The 21,919-nt window shown below is 43.0% G+C and overlaps 1 protein-coding gene across 5 annotated transcripts in view; it reads right to left on the minus strand.

Annotated features, from left to right (window-relative positions):
- WDR7 (WD repeat domain 7) overlaps nt 1–21,919 on the minus strand; it is a 214,968-nt gene that overhangs the window by 169,437 nt on the left and 23,612 nt on the right. For 3 of the 5 annotated variants that reach the window (XM_083702561.1, XM_083702565.1, XM_083702563.1), the window contains 12 exons: nt 21,562–21,736; nt 21,382–21,458; nt 20,297–20,416; nt 18,050–18,195; nt 16,710–16,824; nt 16,100–16,241; nt 13,890–14,141; nt 13,153–13,373; nt 12,239–12,434; nt 11,350–11,564; nt 1,841–2,607; nt 826–914 (listed from right to left, as the gene is read on the minus strand). In XM_083702561.1, coding sequence (XP_083558687.1) covers nt 826–914; nt 1,841–2,607; nt 11,350–11,564; nt 12,239–12,434; nt 13,153–13,373; nt 13,890–14,141; nt 16,100–16,241; nt 16,710–16,824; nt 18,050–18,195; nt 20,297–20,416; nt 21,382–21,458; nt 21,562–21,736 — 2,515 coding nt within the window. The remainder of the gene's footprint in view (nt 1–825; nt 915–1,840; nt 2,608–11,349; nt 11,565–12,238; nt 12,435–13,152; nt 13,374–13,889; nt 14,142–16,099; nt 16,242–16,709; nt 16,825–18,049; nt 18,196–20,296; nt 20,417–21,381; nt 21,459–21,561; nt 21,737–21,919) is intronic. The other 2 variants (XM_083702562.1, XM_083702564.1) reach the window with 1 other exon arrangement.

Raw genomic sequence — 21,919 nt, forward strand, 5'->3', positions numbered from 1 at the left:
TGGAACAAAGAGAGAGTAACAAAGGAGTTTTAAGAAAGGTGATAACCTTTTTTGCCCAGATGTCAATGGACACACGTTTCCTTTTCCAGAAAGAAAATAAGGAGAATGTGAAATCCGATAGAAAGATTTCTGCTTGCACAACAGAACTTTGTTCTCCTCTCCTTTCCCATGTGTCCTCTAAATATGTCTTTGCACTGATGGGATGTGGCAGCTGAATACTGCCCCCAAGAGCCCAGATATTATTTGAGCCATACCCTTTCATGGGCTCCCTTGAGTCACACACAGGTTAATCTATCCACCTTTGAATACCAGAGATATACAGGATCAGTAATGCCAAGCATTAAAGAGAGGGGAGTCAAACAGAGTGGATCTAGAGATTCCCTCCCTTAGAACAACCACTGGGATTAACCTGAGTTGTAGTTATGCTGATCCATCAGTTTAGGAACAGATTGCAAAACTGGACTGCAAGGCTCATGGCAAGTGCAGGTTTCATATCAGCCCCTGGTGATGAACTGCCAGGAGATGAATCCAGGGTGAGTTCAAAGAATGGTGGATCAGATACATATGACCACCACCTTAACCTCCAGCAAGGTGCTTGGCTGTCAGCACGGGGTACCTGAAAAATGTTGCTGCTATGAACTCAAAAGATCATATGCACACAGGAACCTTCCGTTTCATAAAACACCTGCAATTATCAGACCATCCTTTGCAATTATCAGACATTTCAGCTTAATCACTCAGAAAAAGAGAGAGAAAAGAACGTATCATTAAGACAATTCCACAGTCTGAGTGATATCTCCATTATCTCAAGGGCCTAGAGGTTACCTTGTTTAATCAGCCCCTGAGCTGTCGGACTGGCAACTGGAGCAGGTGTCTTCACTCTAGCAAGCTCGGGAGTCCCTGGTCTAGGTGGTCTACAAATAAAAAAAATTCAAGAATTGGGTATGTAAAATCAGAAAATATTGCACACCATATAATATTTGGGCTTGGTGCCACATAAGAATAGCTTAAGAATGGGTTGCATCTTCTGTTAAACATGCACAGATCTCGGTACCCTTTTTACCCAATTCATCATCATTGTCTTTCTCAGCCTCTCTTCTATCAATACCTCAGATATCCTCCATCCCTTTTATTTCCTGGAAAATATAGTTCCCTTCTTTCCTTCCAATGGCTGATTTAGTATCTTCTGTGGATATGGTGGTCAAGGAAGATGGAGAGGCTTACCTCAATTCTCATATAAACTACTTCTTAGCTTCTATTTTATCCATGAAGTTTTATTTTTAAAACCAGACAGGCAAAAATAGTTGTCAAGTGCTGTAACCTGTACTGAGTCTAGACAGCGAAAACAACAAATCAAACATCATTTTATGAACCACCTCCTTAACAACATAACTTTTGCCTATTTGAAATGTAATATAACATTTCAATCATTTGACTGAAACCTCACCAAAATGGTGTCCAGGTACAAATACCTAGAACTTCACTACTTTCAGCCAAGTTATACAATACAGGGTATAAGAAAGAATAGGAAAAGCAATCTGGCTCGCTCTGGGTTTATCTAGGTCAAGGTTTCCCAGACTTGGGTCTCCAGCTGCTTTTGGACTACAACTCCCATCATGCCTAGCTAGCAGGACCAGTGGTCAGGGGTGATGGGAAATGCAGACCTAAAACAGCTGGAGACCCAAGTCTGGGAATCCCTGATCTAGGATGAAATTCAACAAAACAATGATCTATCAATAAAGAATGCACAACTGTGTACTAAAGAAAGGTGGTTCGGAGCGAGACAGCAAAGGATGAAAGAGGTAAATTGAATAGGTTTATTTATTTTTTCTACAGGTACCTGACTGGTCCCTTCTTCATATGATCACCAATGAATGTTGCGTTCGTCATGCTCATCAAGGTGTTAGCCAAGGAGATAATGGAGAGGAGGTGCTGAGTAGTTACTGCGCGTGATATGCCGTATGTTCCTCTGATATGTCCCTCCGTGTGAGATACAGACTTCCCTACCTCCACATCAACGGAGGGCATCTTGCCTATGGGCTGATTGTATCCGGGAAGCATCAGCGACATGTGGCCTCCTCTCGAGAGCAAGCCAAAAGAGACAGAGCAGTGAGGTCTCAGCATCCCCAAGCGGTCACTGCAAAGCTCATCTAGAACACCGTTCAAGCCCCAAGCATGAAGGCATGACATAAACAACTTGGCTGTGTCCATGGTTAGATTGTATTCTAAGAGGGTTAAGGGCTTAGATTTGCTGGACCGGTACTCGGGGTCGCTGTCTTCTCTCCTCTGCCTGGCTTCTTCGTCGTCCTCGTCCTCATCAAGGAGATGTTCTTTTATGTTCTCTTTGATTGTTTCTTTGACCTGCTGGAACAGGACCGCTGCTCGTTTGCCAGCCAGGAAGGAGCTCCCTTTGTCAGAACTGCCAGATGCTTTCTGCAAATTCTCCGGGGAAATAAGGGCTGTATTAGGCCTGGAGGCTTCTTCAGTTAGCAGTTGAATAATCAGAGCTTCTACATCAAAGAAGAGCACATGGACATCTGGGTCTGTTAAGTTAGTCTTCAGGGCCTGAACCATCAGAGAGTTGTGAGAGTACTTAGGCAAATTTCCCTGCAATAAAACACGCAATAGTTATTTCTCTGGCTTGTGCAGTACTATGCAAAGAGTTTGCGCAAAACATAACCTGGGTATCTTGGATAGGAGAAGAGTTGTGGCATTTGAAAGCAAGCAAACAATAAATTTGAAATGTGAATGATTTAAGATTACTATATGATTCCTTTTTTTAAAAAAAAAAAAAGTATAATTAAATGTGAAACACTCCAAAACAATATGTATAACGTATTTTTGAAAAATATGAGCAGTTAATTGTATTTTCCCATGCTTTTTTAAAAAAAAAATAATAGGAACCAGCATGCATCTGTTGGGTTATCCATGTGGTTTTACGTGATAGTAGCACTTGTACAAACTGTGTCCAAGTCTATCAAGGATCCCAAGAGAAGGGATAAATTAATTCATCCAAGAGAAACAGATATGTGTATGAAAAAGACAAAGGCGCAGACAGTTCCCCACCTTTTTGGACAGGTGTTGATACACAGGTGTTTGCAGGACTCCCTTCGCAGAAATAAAACATTGAAAAGCATTGTCTCCCACAGAGCCAATCTACACTGGGAAGTCTAAAGAAGACTTACAGCACATTCCCATATATGTCCACTCAGATGTCGAGGCCCCATTGAGCTCACAGGTAAAGTGTGAAACCAGATTATAACCGTAACAAGGTTTCTCCTTCTTCCCCACTTTGGAATGCAAGATCACAGGGCAGTTGTTGAATTCATTGTTAAAATTACCAGTGCCACTTTGAGACAGTAAATAATGAATTAGCACGCACAAACACACGCCTCTTAAATACCCACAGAGATTTATGTTTGGCACTAAATGGGATACGTAACTCTTTGTTGATTCTGTTCACACATTTTTGAGATCTGCTCCTTTGATGCTCACTTCAGCCCCTAGAACAATATGCTGTCTTTGGCCATCAACCTGTACCTCTTCAAAGCCTCACCTTGCTAGTCAACAGCATGTACATCCTTCCTTGGTCTGCCAAGGAAGTGAGGATGATGAAAGCAGACAAAACGCAAGAGTGCAAGCCGCATTCAACTTGTGCCAAATTAGACTGATTTCAATACCAATCCCATTTGCGGGGGCTAAGTAGTGGAGGTCAATTTCAATCTCTGTTTCCACCACCGTGCAAAACACATTTTCAGGCAGAGAAGGGGCTCACACGGTATGGGAAACCAAGTTGGTCTCCAGTGGTTGGTTGGATCGGGGAGAAGAACACAATGCGCATCATCAGATTCCCCTAGCTATATTTTGTTTGATGAATTTCAATGTATCCTGTACATAAATGTTGTGATGGTCTCTGTCAAGGTCTGTCTATGATGGAGCCTTGAAAATTATCTCTGCACCAGCCCTTCTCAAGCCCTGCCTCATAGGAAGCTGATAGATTGTAGCCAAGGGGCCACGTTTAAAATCCAAGCAGGGTAGGAAAGTGTAGAGCTTGACAGTATTTAAAGCTTCAACTTCAGCAGTTGTTGAAAGTATCTGTTCCCGAACCAGCCCCTAGAATTTTCACAAAGCTGTGTTTCTCCAGTCTGCATTCTAGAGCCTCTTCTCTTCCATTCTACTCATTTATTTATTTATTTATACATACATACATACATAACAAAATTTATCTACAGAGGTACCTTGGTTCTCAAACTTAATCAGTTCTGGAAGTCCATTCTAAAACCAAAGTGCTCCAAAACCAAAGCGCGCTTTCCCACAGAAAGTAATGCAAAATGGATTAATCCATTCCAGACTTTTAAAACAACCCCTAAAACAGCAATTTAACATGAATTTTACTATCTAATGAGACCACTGATCCATTAAATGAAAGCAATAAACAATGTACTGCAGACACCCAGTACCTGAACTGGGTTCCACACAGTTACAAAAACAAAATAAAAAGAGCCACAAAAACAAAAACGCAAAATAAATAGCAAAAACAGGCAGACCTCAGCGTAACACTCAAATCGGAAGCATAACACTCAAAGCAGGTTTGCAGTGTTTGGGTTCCAAGTACCAAGGCGTTTGAGAACCAAGGTACCACTGTACTGCGTGATTTTAGCAAAACCTCTAAGCCGTTTAACAAGAAACCCAATGCTCTGCTCCTGGCCTCAGCTGCACATTGCACGGCCAGTTCCTGTTTTCTAACAATTTATCTGCATGCATGCATTCCTCCTCCATCCCAAACAGTGGGTGTTTCCCCCTCCACACAAGCTTAACTGTTCATGCATGTATCCACCTGCCCTGGCAAGTTCATCACTCACTGCATGTTATCTATTCCTCACGCAAAAGGCTGAAAAGTGCAGCTGTGAAAGTGACAAGTCCCCCTTACACACACACCTCCGCAGGGAGCCTGCCGAAGACTCTTCACAGTAATGGTGAAATTGACAAAAGGCAAAACTCCTACAGAAGAAAAAAAAAAATTTTGAAACCCCCTATAATGAAGGAGCCTCTCTGGCGATAGCGGTGATGGAGAAAGCTCATCAGTTTCACCACTTCGGTTTGCAGCCTTTGCAGGTAATTCTCTGAACTCGAGCAAGATTTCCACAGAACCTGCCAGAAAGATTTCAAAGAGCAGCAGTGAAACTGACAATCTTGGAAGCTCAAGGCTGGAGAGGTGAAACTGACAAGAGGTTTCAACCCTCTTGTCAATTTCCCCTTTCACCTCCTCGCAGTGAAGGGACTTCTGGGAACTCGCCGAAAAGGCAAAGGGGTATTTGTCAGCTATACCGCTCTTCTCTGCAAACTACACAAATCTAAGAGCTTGTAACAAGCCGTTGATCGTCTCATCACATCTATTTTCATTTTTGTTTATTTTACACGCGGAAATGACAGGTTTACGCACCAAATCCAGCCACCAGTTTCTGTGTCTTAAGTTTACTTAGATAAGATTTAATTGGATAAAATGACAGTGAGGGTTTAATAAAAGCTGCTTGACAGTGGAACGTATTCCCTCGGGAGCTTGTGGACTCCCCTTCCTTGGAGGTTTTCAACAGAGCTTGGATGGCCGTCTGTCATGGATGCTTTAGCCGAGGTTCCTGCATTGCAGAGGGTTGGACTAGATGACTTACGGGGTCCCTTGCAACTCTACAATTCTGTGATTCTATGAATATACCATAAGAAAGCAATGTTGGATCAGATCAAATGCCCAACTACCAGTTTGAATTATGGTGCTGGAGGAGACTCTTGAGAGTCCCATGGACTGCAAAAAGATCAAACCTATCCATTCCGAAGGAAATCAGCCCTGAGTGCTCACTGGAAGGACAGATCCTGAAGCTGAGGATTCAATACTTTGGCCACATCATGAGAAGAGAAGACTCCCTGGAAAAGATCCTGATGTTGGGAAAGATGGAGGGCCCAAGGAGAAGGGGACAACAGAGGACGAGATGGTTGGACATTGTTCTCGAAGCTACCAGGATTAATTTGAACAAACTGCTGGAGGCAATGGAAGACAGGAGTGCCTGGCGTGCTCTGGTCCATGGGGTCACGAAGAGTCAGACACGACTAAATGACTAAACAACAACAACCAGTTCTCTCAGTGACGAACCTTAATAGCTCCCTCACCTTTGCAAAGGAGAACTGCAATTGGCAAACATTACCATGAAATGGGCCATCAATGGCAACTATACCATCCCATTTCACCCAAAATTGGGAAACTGTGATTTTGATTGTTTTAAAATTATTTGTATGAAATTTCTGAAATACAGGCAACTCCTGTTTTAGGTAAGAGCAATATGTGCCTGATCATGGCCACACACACGCCAAACCCAGAAGTGACTTGGAAACATAATAAAATATGTCACTAAAAGGGCAGGGGCAGGGATGGGGCAGGGGCGGCACGAGACACAGTGGAGGCAGAATGGGGTGTTTCAATTGCAGGTGATTTTACACAAGCGCACAATGACCCGGGACACAACCCCATGCAATTTGAGGGATGCCTGCATAACATTTGACAAACTACGATTAACGATTTTTGAATGAGGCAGCATATGAAGCTAGAGTCTGGAGTTGGATTCATATTCTTTATTAATTTTTTTATTATATTTATTATTATATTTGTATACCGCCCTTCATCCACAGACCTCAGAGCAATTCCAAAGCAGTTAGCTAGCTAGTCATAAAAAATGGGAGGGTATAGTTGACTCTGTGTGTGTGTGCTCACATGGCTCATACACAGGTCAGCTTATCAAGGCAAGACGCAATCATCCGAAACATTGATGAGAACTTGTTTCTTAAAGTTCTACTGCTTTAGTTTAATTATCATAAGTACAGAAGGAAATTAAAGCAAGGTGGAAGGCATGAATGGCTCAAGAAGCTACTTTTCTCTTAAAAATGTTCATCCATACAACAACATTACTTGTACCTGTAGCAAACCAGCTCTAATACGTTTAAAGGCAAAGTGCACATACACATTCTCTGCCATTTGAATTTGTTACCCTATTAAAATCATTTTGACACAAGGAATAAGGCAGCAAACTGGAATGCTAGAATTGGAAATATGATGGATTAGCCGAACTTGGTAGCAATCCTAGTGCTGGTCAGTTTCACCTGTGTGGACTCACTGATTTTAAACAGGGATAAAATCTATATAAAACTGGGGGATTGCAAAAACACAGAACTGCCCTATTTTATGAATACCAACCATAAAATCCATGGGGAAAAAATATGGCTCTTAACAAAAAGTGGATCTCTGATGCCCTCTGCTGTTCTACTGTCAAACCTGATTAGAAAGCAAGGCAACCCTTTGTTCAGAAGAATACTACAGAATGTCTCAGTATACTTTCATATATGGGCAACACAGTTCTGAAATGTTTGTACCAAAATGCAATCACCACATCAGGTTATCATGAGCCTTATCCATTTGTTTGATAAAGTTAATATGAGTAGGAATTATTATCACTACAGAAGCTATCTATTATTATCTTTTTAAATCTCTGTGGGAATGTCATCATGTAGCTAAATATTGGTATGCATTCTCATTTGGGTATAGGAGACTGCTGGGGCTATTGTACATTGTGAGAAAAGGAAAAGGAAAATTATTCATCAAACCAAAGACAAGTACAAAATAAATGGATGTATGCATGTCTGTGCACTTGTTCATTATGAACACAAAGCACCAAAATCTTTCCCTGGGAAGCCTAATCCCTTGTGTCTATGAGATTTCCCCAGATACTGGCATAAACTATCAGGCCTACCTTCTTAACACTTAAGGACTACAACTTTTTATTAATAAATAAATAAAAATCCAAAACAGAGAAACCAAGAATAGGAATGCTGCACTCAGATCCAACCAATCAGGGGAAAGGCACAGGACCTCTGTCCAATTCTACCAGCCCTCACTAGATTCTGTGACCTTGCATTAGTCTAGCAGAGCAAGTAGGTAGGTGCTAGCACTGATTTCATTTTTTTGAAAAAGGAAAAGCAATGCTTTCATTGTTATTGGGCCAGTATACATGTAATGGCCCAATAACAATGAAAGCATGGCTTATCCTTTTTTATAAAAATGATAGGACGCAGTTGGCGCTGTGGTCTAAACCACTCAGTCTCTTGGGCTTGCCGATCAGAAGGTTGGCAGTTGGAATCCCCGCGACGGAGTGAGCTCCTGTTGCTCGGTCCCTGCTCCTGCCAACCTAGCAGTTCGAAAGCACACCCAAAAGTGCAAGTACATAAATAGGTACCGCTCCAACGGGAAGGTAAACGGTGTTCCCATGCACTGCTCTGGTTTCGGTGTTCCGTTGCGCCAGAAGTGGCTTAGTCATGCCGGCCACATGACCCGGAAAAACTGTCTGTGGACAAATGCCAGCTCCCTCGGCCGGTAAAGCGCGATGAGCGCCGCAACCCCGGAGTCGTCTGCGACTGGACTTAACTGTCAGGGGTCCTTTACCTTTACCTTTTTTTATACATGTAATAATTTTTAAACCCACAATGCAATATGAAAAACATAAAAGCAACTAAAAATGCAGTAATTTTAAGTGCTTCTGCAGATCAAAAGGTTTTAACCCAGCGCTGAAAGGAATGTAGTGTTGTCACAGAGCATGCCTCTCTTGCGCATTCCAGAGTTGGTGTGCCACCACAGAGAAGGCCCTCTGTTTAGTACGTGCGTAGTGTCAATAGATGAATCATGGAGAAGCGTTGCCTCTGATAATCTTAATGCTGAGGAAGATCAATATGGGAGACGACACTCCTTCAGGTATCTAGACCTCACGCCATTTAGGCTTAAAAGGTAAGCATCAACACCATAATGTGATCATAGGCAGAACTGATGTACTGTGGTTCCGTCTGAATAAACCAGATCAGGTTCTGTGCCATTGAAGTTTCTGAACAGTTTTCAAGGGCAGTCCTGCACAGAATGCATTACAGCATGAATTTTCAGCTTAGCGAAAAAAGGTACTGGCTTTGGGGAGGGAAAATATCTATTGTTTGAAAAAATAATAATTAAAATGTTTAACAGGCAAGGTCCATGTCACTACCTGATAGTAAAAATTCAAGGCGAAACTACAATAAACAGCCAGGAGATATTGGAATGTAGGATAATAAACAAGGGTAGAGGGGTGCGGGGAATGAGACAGGGAAATTGCTTGGTGCATTCTAAAGTATATAAAACTTCCCATAATATTTTAAAACAAGTAACTTTTTTATCTTAATATATCATCTATAATCTGCCTTACTAATAAAAAGCTTGCCCAAGGCAGCATATCAAACCACTTTCCAGTTTTAAATCTCATCTTCTGTATTTTTACTCTCTCATGTTAGGATACCTTATTTCGAACACTGTAAAGATTTTGCCTGGGATTTTGTCTTTTGGAGTTGCATGACATTGTGCCATGAAGTCAATTTCCCGCAATATATATATATATATAATTTGTAATATTTATGAAGAGTTTTCTCACTTTAAAATTGCCCATAAAACTAGCTATTAGGATCCTCCATCTACTCCCATCTACGACTGCTCCTTTACTGTAGCCAAAAGCCAAAGCCATTAAGGGAAGTTCCTCTTGCCCAATTCCCCCCCCCCCCAAGAGATGAGAAATTTCTACACCACAGTAGCGAGACAAATCCCCCACTGCAAGGAAAGTGGCAAGGCTGATCCCTAGTGGCTCACTTGGAATGCATTTTTCATGAAGCTGTGATCCCTACATGCAAACCTCCTTCTGCAATGGTTTTCCTTGTGAACTAAGGAACAATAACAGTTGCAAGCCATACGTAGGACTCACTCTCGGATCCTGGCTTCAATCGCTATCACAAAGTACTTCTCAAAAGGGGCAGATGCAGCTGGAATATCACTTTCCATACAAGAAGAAGGAGGAGGAGGAGGAGGAGGAGGAGGAGGAGGAGGAGGAGTTTGGATTTGATATCCCACCTTTCACTCCCCTTCAGGAGTCTCAAAGCGGCTAACATTCTCCTTTCCCTTTCTCCCCCACAACAAACACTCTGTGAGGCGAGTGGGGCTGAGAGACTTAAGAGAAGTGTGACTGGCCCAAGGTCACCCAGCAGCTGCATGTGGAGGAGCAGAGACGCAAACCCGGTTCCCCAGATTACGAGACTACAGCTCTTAACCACTACACCACACTGGCTCTCAGGTTTTCACATTACAAAAAGGGAGAAAAACCCAGAAAACACCATATATCCGGTAAAACACTTTAACCACGGGGTGGTAGTGGGAAGGCGGACTGGGTTTGAAAGCACCTAGTACATAATTTAGAGGCCCATGCTTACAGCATCAACCGTTTCAGGGTAGAAACATTAAATATTGCCAAATGTCCTCTTTTTCCAGGACACATCCTCTTTTTAATTGGTTGAGTTGTCATAGCGATCCACAGTTAAAAGTAGAAGTCAGCGAACGTGTCCTCTTTTTTGCTCTTCGAAATACAGCGACCCTAAAACACGAGCTGAGTACTGAACTCTCTAACTTCTCAAAACCTTAGTAGTTTTTCATTTCACCATTTCCAGGATACTCCCAAATCTTTAATCCATCAGACAAGAATGTTCAGTTATCACCTGTTTACTAGTCATTTGAGCCTTGAGCCTTGGAAAGCAAGGTACAAAAGATGGGGCCAAAAAGAAATGAGAACGTGCAGGCTCCTGGAGAAGAATTCACATGCCACACCGGGCTAAGCCAAAGTTTGGGCAAGTATGCTATCTGTACCCAGACTCATGGTTAAGCTCTCTCCCCTCTAACCACAAGCATAGCCAAAGACGGTGTAGGCAACACTGGATCAATGGTCTGACTGAGTATATGGCAGCCTCCTTTGTTCCCAGAAAACATTCCTCCACACACATCCAGATAGGGATTTATGACTGCTACCATGCACAGAGGGCTATGTGCCCCTTCACTTCCTCCCACATAAATGAATGGCAACCAGTGATGCTGTTATCGGTGGAGCTCTGGGCAGATGTTCAGAGCCCCACAACCACCTCAGGCCACTTTTCAAATCTCCTCCTCAGAGCTGCAGCTGGCCGAGGAGTCTGGCCATGGCAGCCGGCCACCACACATTCTGCTACTGCAAAGGAAGCACAAGCCAAGGACAAGGAGGTCAGCAAGCCCAGATGGTCCCAGGCCGATTCTGTCTCCTCTTCAGTCACTTCACCCGAAGCCAAAGGAGCAGGATGTGGCTGGGATGCTGCCAAGACCTTTGTGACCACCATCTTATGGATTCCTTGCAATACACAGGGCCTCCCTCAACACACAACCGGTCCTGACAGTAGGCATTTTGCTAGCATGTGTATTAACAAGACGCAACCAAAGCTTACTTTGTCAGCTGAATCGGAGGCCAGGAGGTTTGTGGCAAGAGTCTGGAGCTTCTGATGGGCCATGTTTTTCAGTGCCGCAAGGCTACGCCGAGTCATGGCCTGCTTTAAGTTGACAGCAGGATGGCTGAGGGAATCGACTGCGGCAGGCACAGCCTCGTCGCAGGCATTCAGGATCTCCACGGCTGTTATTCCCATAACGCAGCGATCAAGAGCACCTTAAGAAGATAGAAAGAGGCGAGGGGCGAACTCGTATATTGTATATTGAAGTTAATGGAATAGGAGCAGCTGGGCCATACTGAGCCAAAACTTCACAAGAGAAGGAAAGTTAGAGTTGTTAACTTTCCTTCTCTTGTGAAGTTTTGGCTCAGTATGGCCTAGCTGTTCAGCAATGCACTTCCCAAGATTTTCTTGCAAGACAGCATACTTTGTAAACTACACTATGAAGAATGAGCTCTAGGCAATTTTGTGCTTGCTCAAAACTCTTGTGTTAGTATTACAATTCCTTCAGAGCCAATTTTGGAGGGCACAGGGGCAAACTGGGGAGCAGAGGAGGAAGTCCCATTGCATAAGCAGAAACCCTTTGGGTGACAGAACTCATTAGTTGAATCCCACCCAAAATTACTAACAATTTATCTTCTATAATAAAAGCAGAAAGGCAAATAGGACAAGTCAGCCATTTCCCCTTTTATCATGCATTTCATAGCCAAATAACCCCTAATTCACTGCAGCTTTGCATATATGTTTCCCGAAGTAGATTTATTTGGCAGGGTAATGCACAAGTAATAACCTTTCCAAAATTTAAAATTGGATGGAGCTGCTAAGCTACCTTCTACATTGCTAAAGGGTACGCCTGAAATTATTAAGTCCCTTCTTACACAGTTTCTCTTACCAGTATCCATCTGCCAGACATACACAGAGCCATCTGAACAGCCCACAACTAGGTAGTCATCTGATGGTCTCCACTTGATGACTTGAATAGGAAAGAGGTGCCGGGAAGCTAACATGATACACTTTTTCTCCCGTAAGCTCAGAAGTCCTAGTGAGTGGTCACTGGCAACAGAGCAAACACAGTGCTGGACTCTCGACTGAAAAGGAGGAAATAATATTTTTCAATTGGCACAGATCTTTTAGCTGCAAATCCACTGGATCTTAAAAACAATGTACTTGTCATTTATTTAGTCGGTAAGCCATCAGATGCAAGAGGCTGGGTATCATGGGAACCCCTTGAATGTTTGAGCAGGAGAGAGACACACGTGAATCCCAAATACTGTACAGTTGAAACCCAAACCACCTCTCTTTAAAAGCCATTGCACTGCACACTGGCTTAAGCTCTGTCCTCTTGCTCTGGATAGTCTCCTCAGTGTAGATCAGTGTTTCCCAACCTTGTTCCTCCAGCTGTTTCTGAACTACAACTCCCATCATCCCTGACTAGCAAGACCAGTGGCAAGGGATGATGGGAATTGTAGTCCAAAAACAGCTGGAGGCACAAGGTTGGGAAACACTGGTGTAGATGTTTAACTTAACCCAGAACCAGTTCTCCCTCAGTCAAATCCTATCCAACTCCCTATCTCTCATCTCAAATCAAGCCCTCTCTCTTAACCTGAACCGTAGCCCTATCTAACTCTCTCCCTCAAAAACTTCCCCTTTTTATCCTCCCTCCCTAAGTGCTGCTCCTCCCCTTTCTGTGACTCGCTGACTTTGTAGCCAATCATCAATGGGCTCCAGCGCTCTGGTGTAATGGGGGGGGGGGGGCGCTGCGCCACCAGACTCTGGTCTGGCTCTGCTGTCCATTCACCAACTTACACTGCAGTTTTCCGGAGGGACCAAAAGCTGTGTGATTTCCCCACCGTGCACACAGAAGATGTGTTTCATTTCTCCAGAAAAGATGTCCCAGATAATGACGGAAAAATCCACGCCGCCTGACACCAGGTATCTTTGGTCGTAACGAGTGGAGACTTGGTGGGGATACAGCAAGCAGGTGACTTTGTTCCGATGGCCACGCAGAGTTCTGTGGGGCGGCCAACCTAAAAAGTTAGGGAGGAGACACAAAAACCACAACATGCCATGGGCATGAATGTCATTTTAAGGATTCCAGTATTAGAAAAAGAAATGCATAGCGCCAGCCCCATGATAATTACTACTGATAACCCAAAACAAAGTGTTGTCACATCCATTCAGCGAAACACCCCCCCCCCCCATAATAGACCTTTTTATGGTCCATGTAGGGAATCTTTGGGTGGTTTTACCAGCCGAGTTGCAAATTGCACTCCAATGCTCTGCATGTGTAAATGCAACGTTTAGATCTTCCACTTTCTAGAGAACGGTAACATAATTCAGAAGTGGGACCAAAAGCACTCACATCTATCATTTGATTTTGATAGTAAGTGCCTGTGTTTGTTTAACTATTTTAACAGATGCAGGAAGACACCCCTAAGCCAGAAGAACCACTATATCGCAATGCCCTCTTCAAATACCAGCAGAGCAAATAAAATGCTTCAACACCACATTTCAAGGCACACTTTTAACGATTGCTCACACACCCCGTCTGCGCACGTGCTCATCTTGCAGGAGCTGAACGATAGCGGTTTGAGTTGCTGGTACAATAATAATGCTTCCATCTTCACGGCCGCAAACCAGGCGTCCGTGCGCGGGGATATATACACTTGCCGTCACTTTAAGAGGCTCATCGCTATTCGGCATGAAGCTCAGCTGATCTATAATTCCAGCTGGACGAGGAGCAAGTTTGGTGAACGCTTCTTGCAGGGAAGTGGAAGTTGTCACTTTCAATCCTGCTTTTAAGAACAAACAAAGGAATAAAACGAAATGCTCAGAATAAAGTGCTGTAGAAGTACAAGCGTTCTCAAAGCTTTTCAGTTAAGCTAACCCTTACAAAACTGTGTTTGGAAACGGGCCCTGCCTGGTTGTCCACAGTAAGGATCACATATGGGCGACAAATCTGGGAAATTACCGTATTTTTCGCTCTATAAGATGCACCCGACCATAAGACACACCTAGTTTTAGAGGAGGCTGCTTCGGGCAGCTATCCTTGAAGCCAGGAGAGCAAGAGGGATCGGTGCGCACCGATCCCTCTTGCTCTCCTAGCTTAAGCGAAAGCTGCACAGCCTGCATTCGCTCCATAAGACGCAAACACATTTCCCCTTACTTTTTAGGAGGGGAAAAGTGCGTCTTATAGAGCGAGAAATACGGTATTCATGAACTGGGGCTTCTTCCTTTCTATGATGCTGTTGGTTACCAATATTGGTATTCACACTAGTAATTTTTTTCCCAGGTTAGCCGTGTTTGTGGGATTATTTTGAAGATTTAGTAAAATCACAACAAACAATATTGTAATACTCAGAGTGGACCTATTTGGTTGTACCTAGAGATGGGAAAGCCTGGAAAAAACCCCAGAAAAAAATGGGGGGAAACCCAGATTTTTTCCATAGCCAAAATTGGAAAAGAAGTGTGTGGAATATTCAAACTATATCCAATTGGGTTTTTTTGTTTTGTTTTTTTCTGGGGAAAAACAGCATTGGGGAAAACTGGAAAAAACCTGGGTCCCTCCCCCCCAATTTTTCCAGTTTTTCCCCAGGCCTTCCTATCTCTAATGTACCCAATGAAGTCATCCCGTTAGCACAAGGACTTCTGCCTGTGGAAGAGGATTTCCTTTCCCCTCCCAACACAACACACCTGCCCAATCTACTCCAGAGGGTTGCAGGGAAACCTGAAACACACACACACACAAATATATCACCCTCACCACACTTTTAGAGAGAGATGCTGGTTATGGAAAGTGGGAGGCAGAACACTGCGATCTACGATTACAATTGTGCTCTGATTAAATAAATCTTAATCAAATCATTTGGAATTTAATCTATTAAATCTGCATACATTTGTACACACAAAAAAAAAACAACTGTGAAGAAAAAGGCACATTATTTTAGATGACTGCAAAAGTCATCGCGGACACTATCCTGCTATATGCCTTTCCTTTCGCACACCAATAGAATGCCTCTTCCGATATGTTTTTGCAAAGAGCACCTCTATTAAGAAAAAGGTGGGTTTTTTAAAACAACAACAACTCTATGGCCTGATTAATTGGAGTGACCTTTTTAAATCAAGCTATCCATCTATAACTTAATCTAACCTATAAAACAGGCTAAATATTGCAGACCCAAGTTCATACTAACATTAGATTACCATGAAAGGGAGGGCTGCTTTTTTAATCTTGAAAATTCAGAACTCATTGTTACACCTCAGAAAGGCTTATTAGAATAGTTTAATTATTTCTTCATCTAAGTGCCTTTCTCACGTATGCTACTTTATTCTCACCATGCCTGCCTGCATGTATTACACTTGACAGATTTCTTACTTTGCACATCTGATGAAGAATACTTATTTTCAATAGGAGTGATTTTCAAATAACATCTCACAAGAGAGTATGTTCATGCCAGAATCTTCCTTTTTTCAGCTCTGAAGTGTCGCAAGACATTACAACTGCCTAAACACAGCCATTCTTTTAGAGCCTGGTTTTTATGAATTGCTTTGTAACTGAAACAGAGAGGATGAGCGATTAAACTGTGATCAGGGGAATCTAGCGACAGACTCCCACAAGGATGGCGACAATGCATGCCGAAGCTTTTCCAGGATTTTTGGAGACTTGCTGGATTTTACAGAAATGAGCACCATTCACATAAAGGGAAAAGTCTGCGCTGAAGATGCGTGGAAAAGTTAATTGCAAAGTAGCTACCTTCTGTCACACTTGGATGGTCAAGCGAATTTGGGATACTCCAAATACTGAGCCTCCCTGAGGAGTCTCCCTGAATAAGCAGTTTGTGAAAGCACTCTCTGCGGCCGTAGAAGAACCGAGTCACAGGAGGACAGATTAATAACTGCAAAAAAAAAAAAGAAAGAGGCATCAGAGTGATCTCAGAGAAAAAGGAAGAAGTAGAGGACAACCTGGAGCATCAGAATCCCAGTTTTAGACAGCTCTTGGTGAATACATGGGGGTCTCAGGTATGATTCTCAGCATCTGCAGTTAAACAATTTAAGGTAGAATGGGTTGGGGAAAGCCACACCTGAGCGCTTAGATTGGAGTTTCCAAAACGTGTGGCTCCAGCTGGTTTTCTAGACTACAACTCCCATCATCCCTAGCTAGCAGGACCAGTGGCCATGGATGGTGGGAATTGTAGTCCAAAAACAGTTTGGGGAAACCCTGGCTTAGACAGACCCTTCCAGTCATAAGAGACTTGAGGCTGGGAAAGTCAGTTTCACTATGTTCACTGCAAGACTGTCCCCACAGCATTTAATTAACAAGCCCCCTTGCTGTGAACACTGCAGCAACCCAAATAAAGTCTTACCTGTTTATCTGATTTCTCCACTGCTCTGTCCACAACACAGTGGAGTTGAGGGGGATTTAGATTTTCGACAACTTTTCCAACATCACTGCGAAATGAATCACTGGCTGGCAAGCAACTGCGGAGGAAAGCCACACATACGCATATAAAGAAAGCAAAACATAACAAGCTTAATCTTACAGCTTCAGTGTAGATGTATTGGTCGCAGGCTACATAGCTAGGCATGAGCTGAGGCGTCTTCATTTGCTTCAGGAGCTAGTTTGACCTACTAGGTCGACATCAATGGCTCAGAGGTGGAATGGTCTGTAGAACCTCCTCCAGGTTCTTATACTTATTTAACTGGCCACTTCTCACACAGAATGCTTGTCCCTGTCATTTTATGCCCAAAAGAATCCACAGAGGCAAATCACATAATGTTGCATCCAATTGTGTTCCTCCAGCAGAGGCTTCAAAGAGCTAAAAAGTGAGGGAGATGTATTTTTTTACAAATTCCCCCCTCTCTCTTGCAGCCCTCCTTGCCAATTACTAAACTGTTATCATACAGTTCCCCCAACCCTTTAGAATACATGTGGGAAGGCATAGGGGGAAATCAGGAAAAATATATCCTTCCCTACTTCTGTTAACAGAAGACTCCACTGAATCAGAAAGCCTTATCTTGGCGGGGGGGGGGGGTATAACTGAGAGCAGTCCGTATGTTTCACTGAACAAGGCAGAGCCTTCATGAATGCAAACATATGGACAGTATGAACTTCTTGCGTCTTTCAGCCTTTTAATTGTAAATTCCATTTACAATCAACCTTCATTTAGCATTGCAGAGGAAAGCGTGCCCAATTACCCTACCCCTCCCGTCCCATATGCAACGAGTTCGAAACCTTCCATTTTAGAACTAACCGCAGTTCCCCACAATTTCCAAAGTGAGGGAACTGTGGTTTTTCCAAGCCACAATTTAGTTTAAAGAAGCCAAGATCCAACCATGCTTTGGTATTGTTTGTTAACATCATCTGTTTTTGTTCTCAACCAATAGCATGGAGGAAAGTCTCTTTAAATCATGGGTAGGCAAACTAAGGCCCGGGGGCCAGATACGGCCCAATCGCCTTCTCAACCCGCCCTGCGGACAGTCCGGGAATCAGCATGTTTTTACATGAGTAGAATGTGTCCTTTTATTTAAAATGCATCTCTGGGTTATTTGTGGGGCATAGGAATTCACTCATTATTTTTTTTCAACATATAGTCCGGCCCCCCACAAGGTCTGAGGGACAGTGGACCGGCGCCCTGCTGAAAAAGTTTGCTGACCCCTGCTTTAAATGAAACGTTTAAAAGTGAAAACCTTTGTCCCTGTGTACCTGGCTGGCAGTTTATAGATAAGACTTTGACCATCTTCTGTCCATATGATTACTTTGTCCGCCGATACAAAATCCCCACCTGTCCATGTCTGCCCATTCTCACTGGGGACTGAGCATAACAGGGAATAATCACCAGCATCAAACACCTAAAGAAAATAATCACATAACAAAAAAACCCATCACTGTATCATAAATTCTGCCCTGTAGTTGGATAGTTGAGAACTCAGCAACTCCCTGTACTTTTTAGATACAAAGGGAACAAATTAAAAATGCATCCCCTAAATATAGCATGAACTGTAATTGACTCCAGCTGATCTTATTAGTAACTAAAAGAAATATTTTGTTTATTAAAAGACCTATATCCCATCTTTCCATTTAAAGAGAAACTGCCCAAGACAGAACACATCTTTAAGATACAAATTATCTTTAAAACACTAGATAAAAAAAGGTCGCAGTCAATGGAGAGACATAAATAAAGGGATTTGTATAAGTTTTCGGCTCAGTGGGTCAAAAGCCTGGTAGAAAATGAATGTTTTAGCTTTGTGTCTGAAAGCCATCAGAGAAAGTACAAGAGGAACTCCCTACACAGGAGACAAAGGACTGCAAATATTGTATAATCCATACTAGAAGCAATTCTTTCCCCTTTTCCTTTTTGTAAGAAAAAAAAACCTGGGAAAGCAAAGTTCATATTGGGTATCTTAGTAATTCTATTAAAGTAGGGATGGCTAATTTTCTTTCAGCCTTAGGGTTGCATTCACAGTTAGGCAATCCTCTGAGGGATGCATGCCAGCACATCACACATTCACTGTCCACCTCTGCCTGAGAGAAAGAAGAGAGAGAGAGAGAAATAGAACTCTTTTTCTGTGTCCCAACTTAGAACCCCACGCTCTTGAAATCACAAATGGTCAGAGAGAGCGCAGTTTTCCTCCCAATTGCAAAGGCCGCTGGGACCACATAACACCGGTTCTGAGAGATCTGCACTGGCTCCCAGTACGTTTCCGAGCACAATTCAAAGTGTTGGTGCTGACCTTTAAAGCCCTAAACGGCCTCAGTCCTGTATACTTGAAGGAGCGTCTCCACCCCCATCGTTCAGCCTGGACACTGAGATCCAGCGCTGATGGCCTTCTGTCGGTTCCCTCATTGCGAGAAGTGAGATTGCAGGGAACCAGACAAAGGGCCTTCTCGGTAGTGGCGCCCGCCCTGTGGAACACCCTCCCTTCAGAGGAAATAAGCATCTATCTTATCTTTAAAAGACATCTGAAGGCAGCCCTGTTTAGGGAAGTTTTTAATACTTAGTGCTGTATTGTTTTTAACACTTGACTGGAAGCCTCCCAGAGTGGCTGGGGAAACTCAGCCAGGTGGGCGGGGTATAAATATTATTATTATTATTATTATAGCACACGGCAAAGAAGGAAGACTTCTCTTCTCAGCTCAGCACTTAACGGTAAAAAGGTAAAGGTACCCCTGCCCGTACGGGCCAGTCTTGCCAGACTCTAGGGTTGTGCGCTCATCTCACTCTATAGGCCAGGAGCCAGCGCTGTCCGCAGACACTTCCGGGTCACGTGGCCAGCGTGACAAGCTGCATCTGGTGAGCCAGCGCAGCACACGGAACGCCGTTTACCTTCCCGCTGGTAAGCGGTCCCTATTTATCTACTTGCACCCGGGGGTACTTTCGAACTGCTAGGTTGGCAGGCGCTGGGACCGAACGCTGGGAGCGCACCCCGCCGCGGGGATTCGAACCGCTGACCATACGATCGGCACTTAGAATAGCCTTATGCTTACTCTGGAAAGGCACTTTTTGTCCCTCTGTTACAGCACCACTGCTAGAAGTTGTCTTGCTCAGGAAACAGAATGGAACACACGTTCCTGCTTTCTGAAAACTAAAACCTCCTAAAAATGGTGCTGGACCAGAGGGAGAAAAGGCACATTTCCAAAGTAAACAGATACCCAATTTTGCTGGTACTTGAAGCAGCCTGGTGGGCCGGATCCAAGCCATAGGTTTACCACTCCTGCATCAAAATTTACCTTAGCATGTAAATAAAGCCCGTAGTATTATAAAACAAAAGCAACACGCCATCAACAGGGTGAGCTCACATGCACTAAAGAGATTATGTGTTTGATGAAATCAAAATCCAATTGATTTATAATCTGACTATCCTAAGCTTCCTTGCATACATGTCTCACTGACAGTAGTTGTAGCTTGCAGAATAAAGAAAATCCATCTTTTACTTAACTGGTTATCCTTACCCTCCAGTATTTAGAACAAACTACCAAAAGTGATCTTTGGGTAAATGCACAGAAAGAAATACTTTGGCAGTTTTGACAGTAAATTGGTTTAGACTCCTCTTCAAAGATTGGCTCTGTATCCTATAAAGAGAGAGAAAAGCATTTCAGTCACTCATGCAATGATCTCCAATACATTAAATTCCTCAACTCCTCCTTTGCACTCCTATAATTAATACAACTAATCAAATTGTTCTTTTTTCTTGTTGGTTTTTCCTGCCACACGAACTTTTTTGTAGCTTTGAAACTTAGCTTGAGAGGAACTGATTTTAAACTCATATTGGGCTGGATCCAGACCTTGCCTTCCATGGATAAAAAGTTCCATTCTGTCCACAGAAGGAATTTCATCCAGTGAAGTGATCCCACTGGCATGGGGGGGACAGGGTGTGGGGACTTTAGATAATTCTTTCTCCACTGCAGGCCCCAGAACCACTTCCCACACTGTTCACCTGCAGAGACAAAGTCTGGATCCAACCATAACTTCCTTTCAAGAATTAGCTGGGGTGACATACTCGCCTTCAACTTCAGTAAGCAATTTTCATGTAGCATGATGGCTACATCTAGCATTCACTTGCTGAAGTAGTAAATTATGTTTGAGCCTTAGAAACAGGCATTCCCCCTTCTCAAAGCGGCTGAAATGCTAAACAAGCAACACTGGTGATAGGTCATGAAACTAAGGAAGAAATATGTATTAATCCACCTTTTCCAAAAGGAAGGAACAAATCCAGGAAAAGGTTTATATATATTTGTGTGTGTGTGTGTGTGTGTGTGTGTTAAAAACTAGACATTCTCTATCTGCACGTACTGTTTCAGACTAAGTCAAGGCATAGTAACCATGTCATAAGAAAAAGCCCTTAAGCAAGCAGATTTTAAACACCATCTGTCCAGAGCAGAAATAGAAGCATTTATGAAAATAAGTCTATATTTGTAATGGGAGCACAGCAAAAGTTACTGTTGATCGTTTTTGGCGATAAAGCCAGACTGACTAATAAAGCCAATTCTGGAAGAAGAAAGACTATCGGTCTGAATCCGGGTCTGTTTCTCTTTACCTGCATGTGATTCACTTCAGAAGTTACGATCCACACTTTCAGAATGCCAGTCACTGAAACGGCCACAACAGTATCCTCTATGGAAAATGAAGACAGAACATCAAGACCTGTACACCAAACATTGTTTCTTAATGGTTGCAGAGAAGGTTCCTGAAAAGTAAGAATCAACCACGGGCTAACCTTGTGTTCTGTGAGATCGAATAACACTCATGGAGCTGATCCAGTCAGGAGAAATCTTTGACACCAAGGAATAAAGAACTTCAAGGCTGGTAGCATCCACAACAAGAATTTCTGGGTAGTGGCCATGACACAACAGTCTCCCTTCGCGCTGGGTTCCAATTGTGAACTGATAGAACTGAATATTTAAAAATTGGGGGGAAAGAAAGATATCAGAAACTTTATAAATTAGTAATCTGGATGTGTGTGCTTGATCCATAATGCAGAATCTGCTTTCAGACCATAGGTGCAATCTATTTTTGTAGAAGAGCAGATTTTTATTTTATTTTATTTAAAAAGCATCCCATAATAAAAACTATGG

The sequence above is a fragment of the Podarcis gaigeae genome, assembly GCF_964106915.1.
Source record: "Podarcis gaigeae genome assembly, chromosome: 11".
Lineage (NCBI taxonomy): Eukaryota > Metazoa > Chordata > Lepidosauria > Squamata > Lacertidae > Podarcis > Podarcis gaigeae.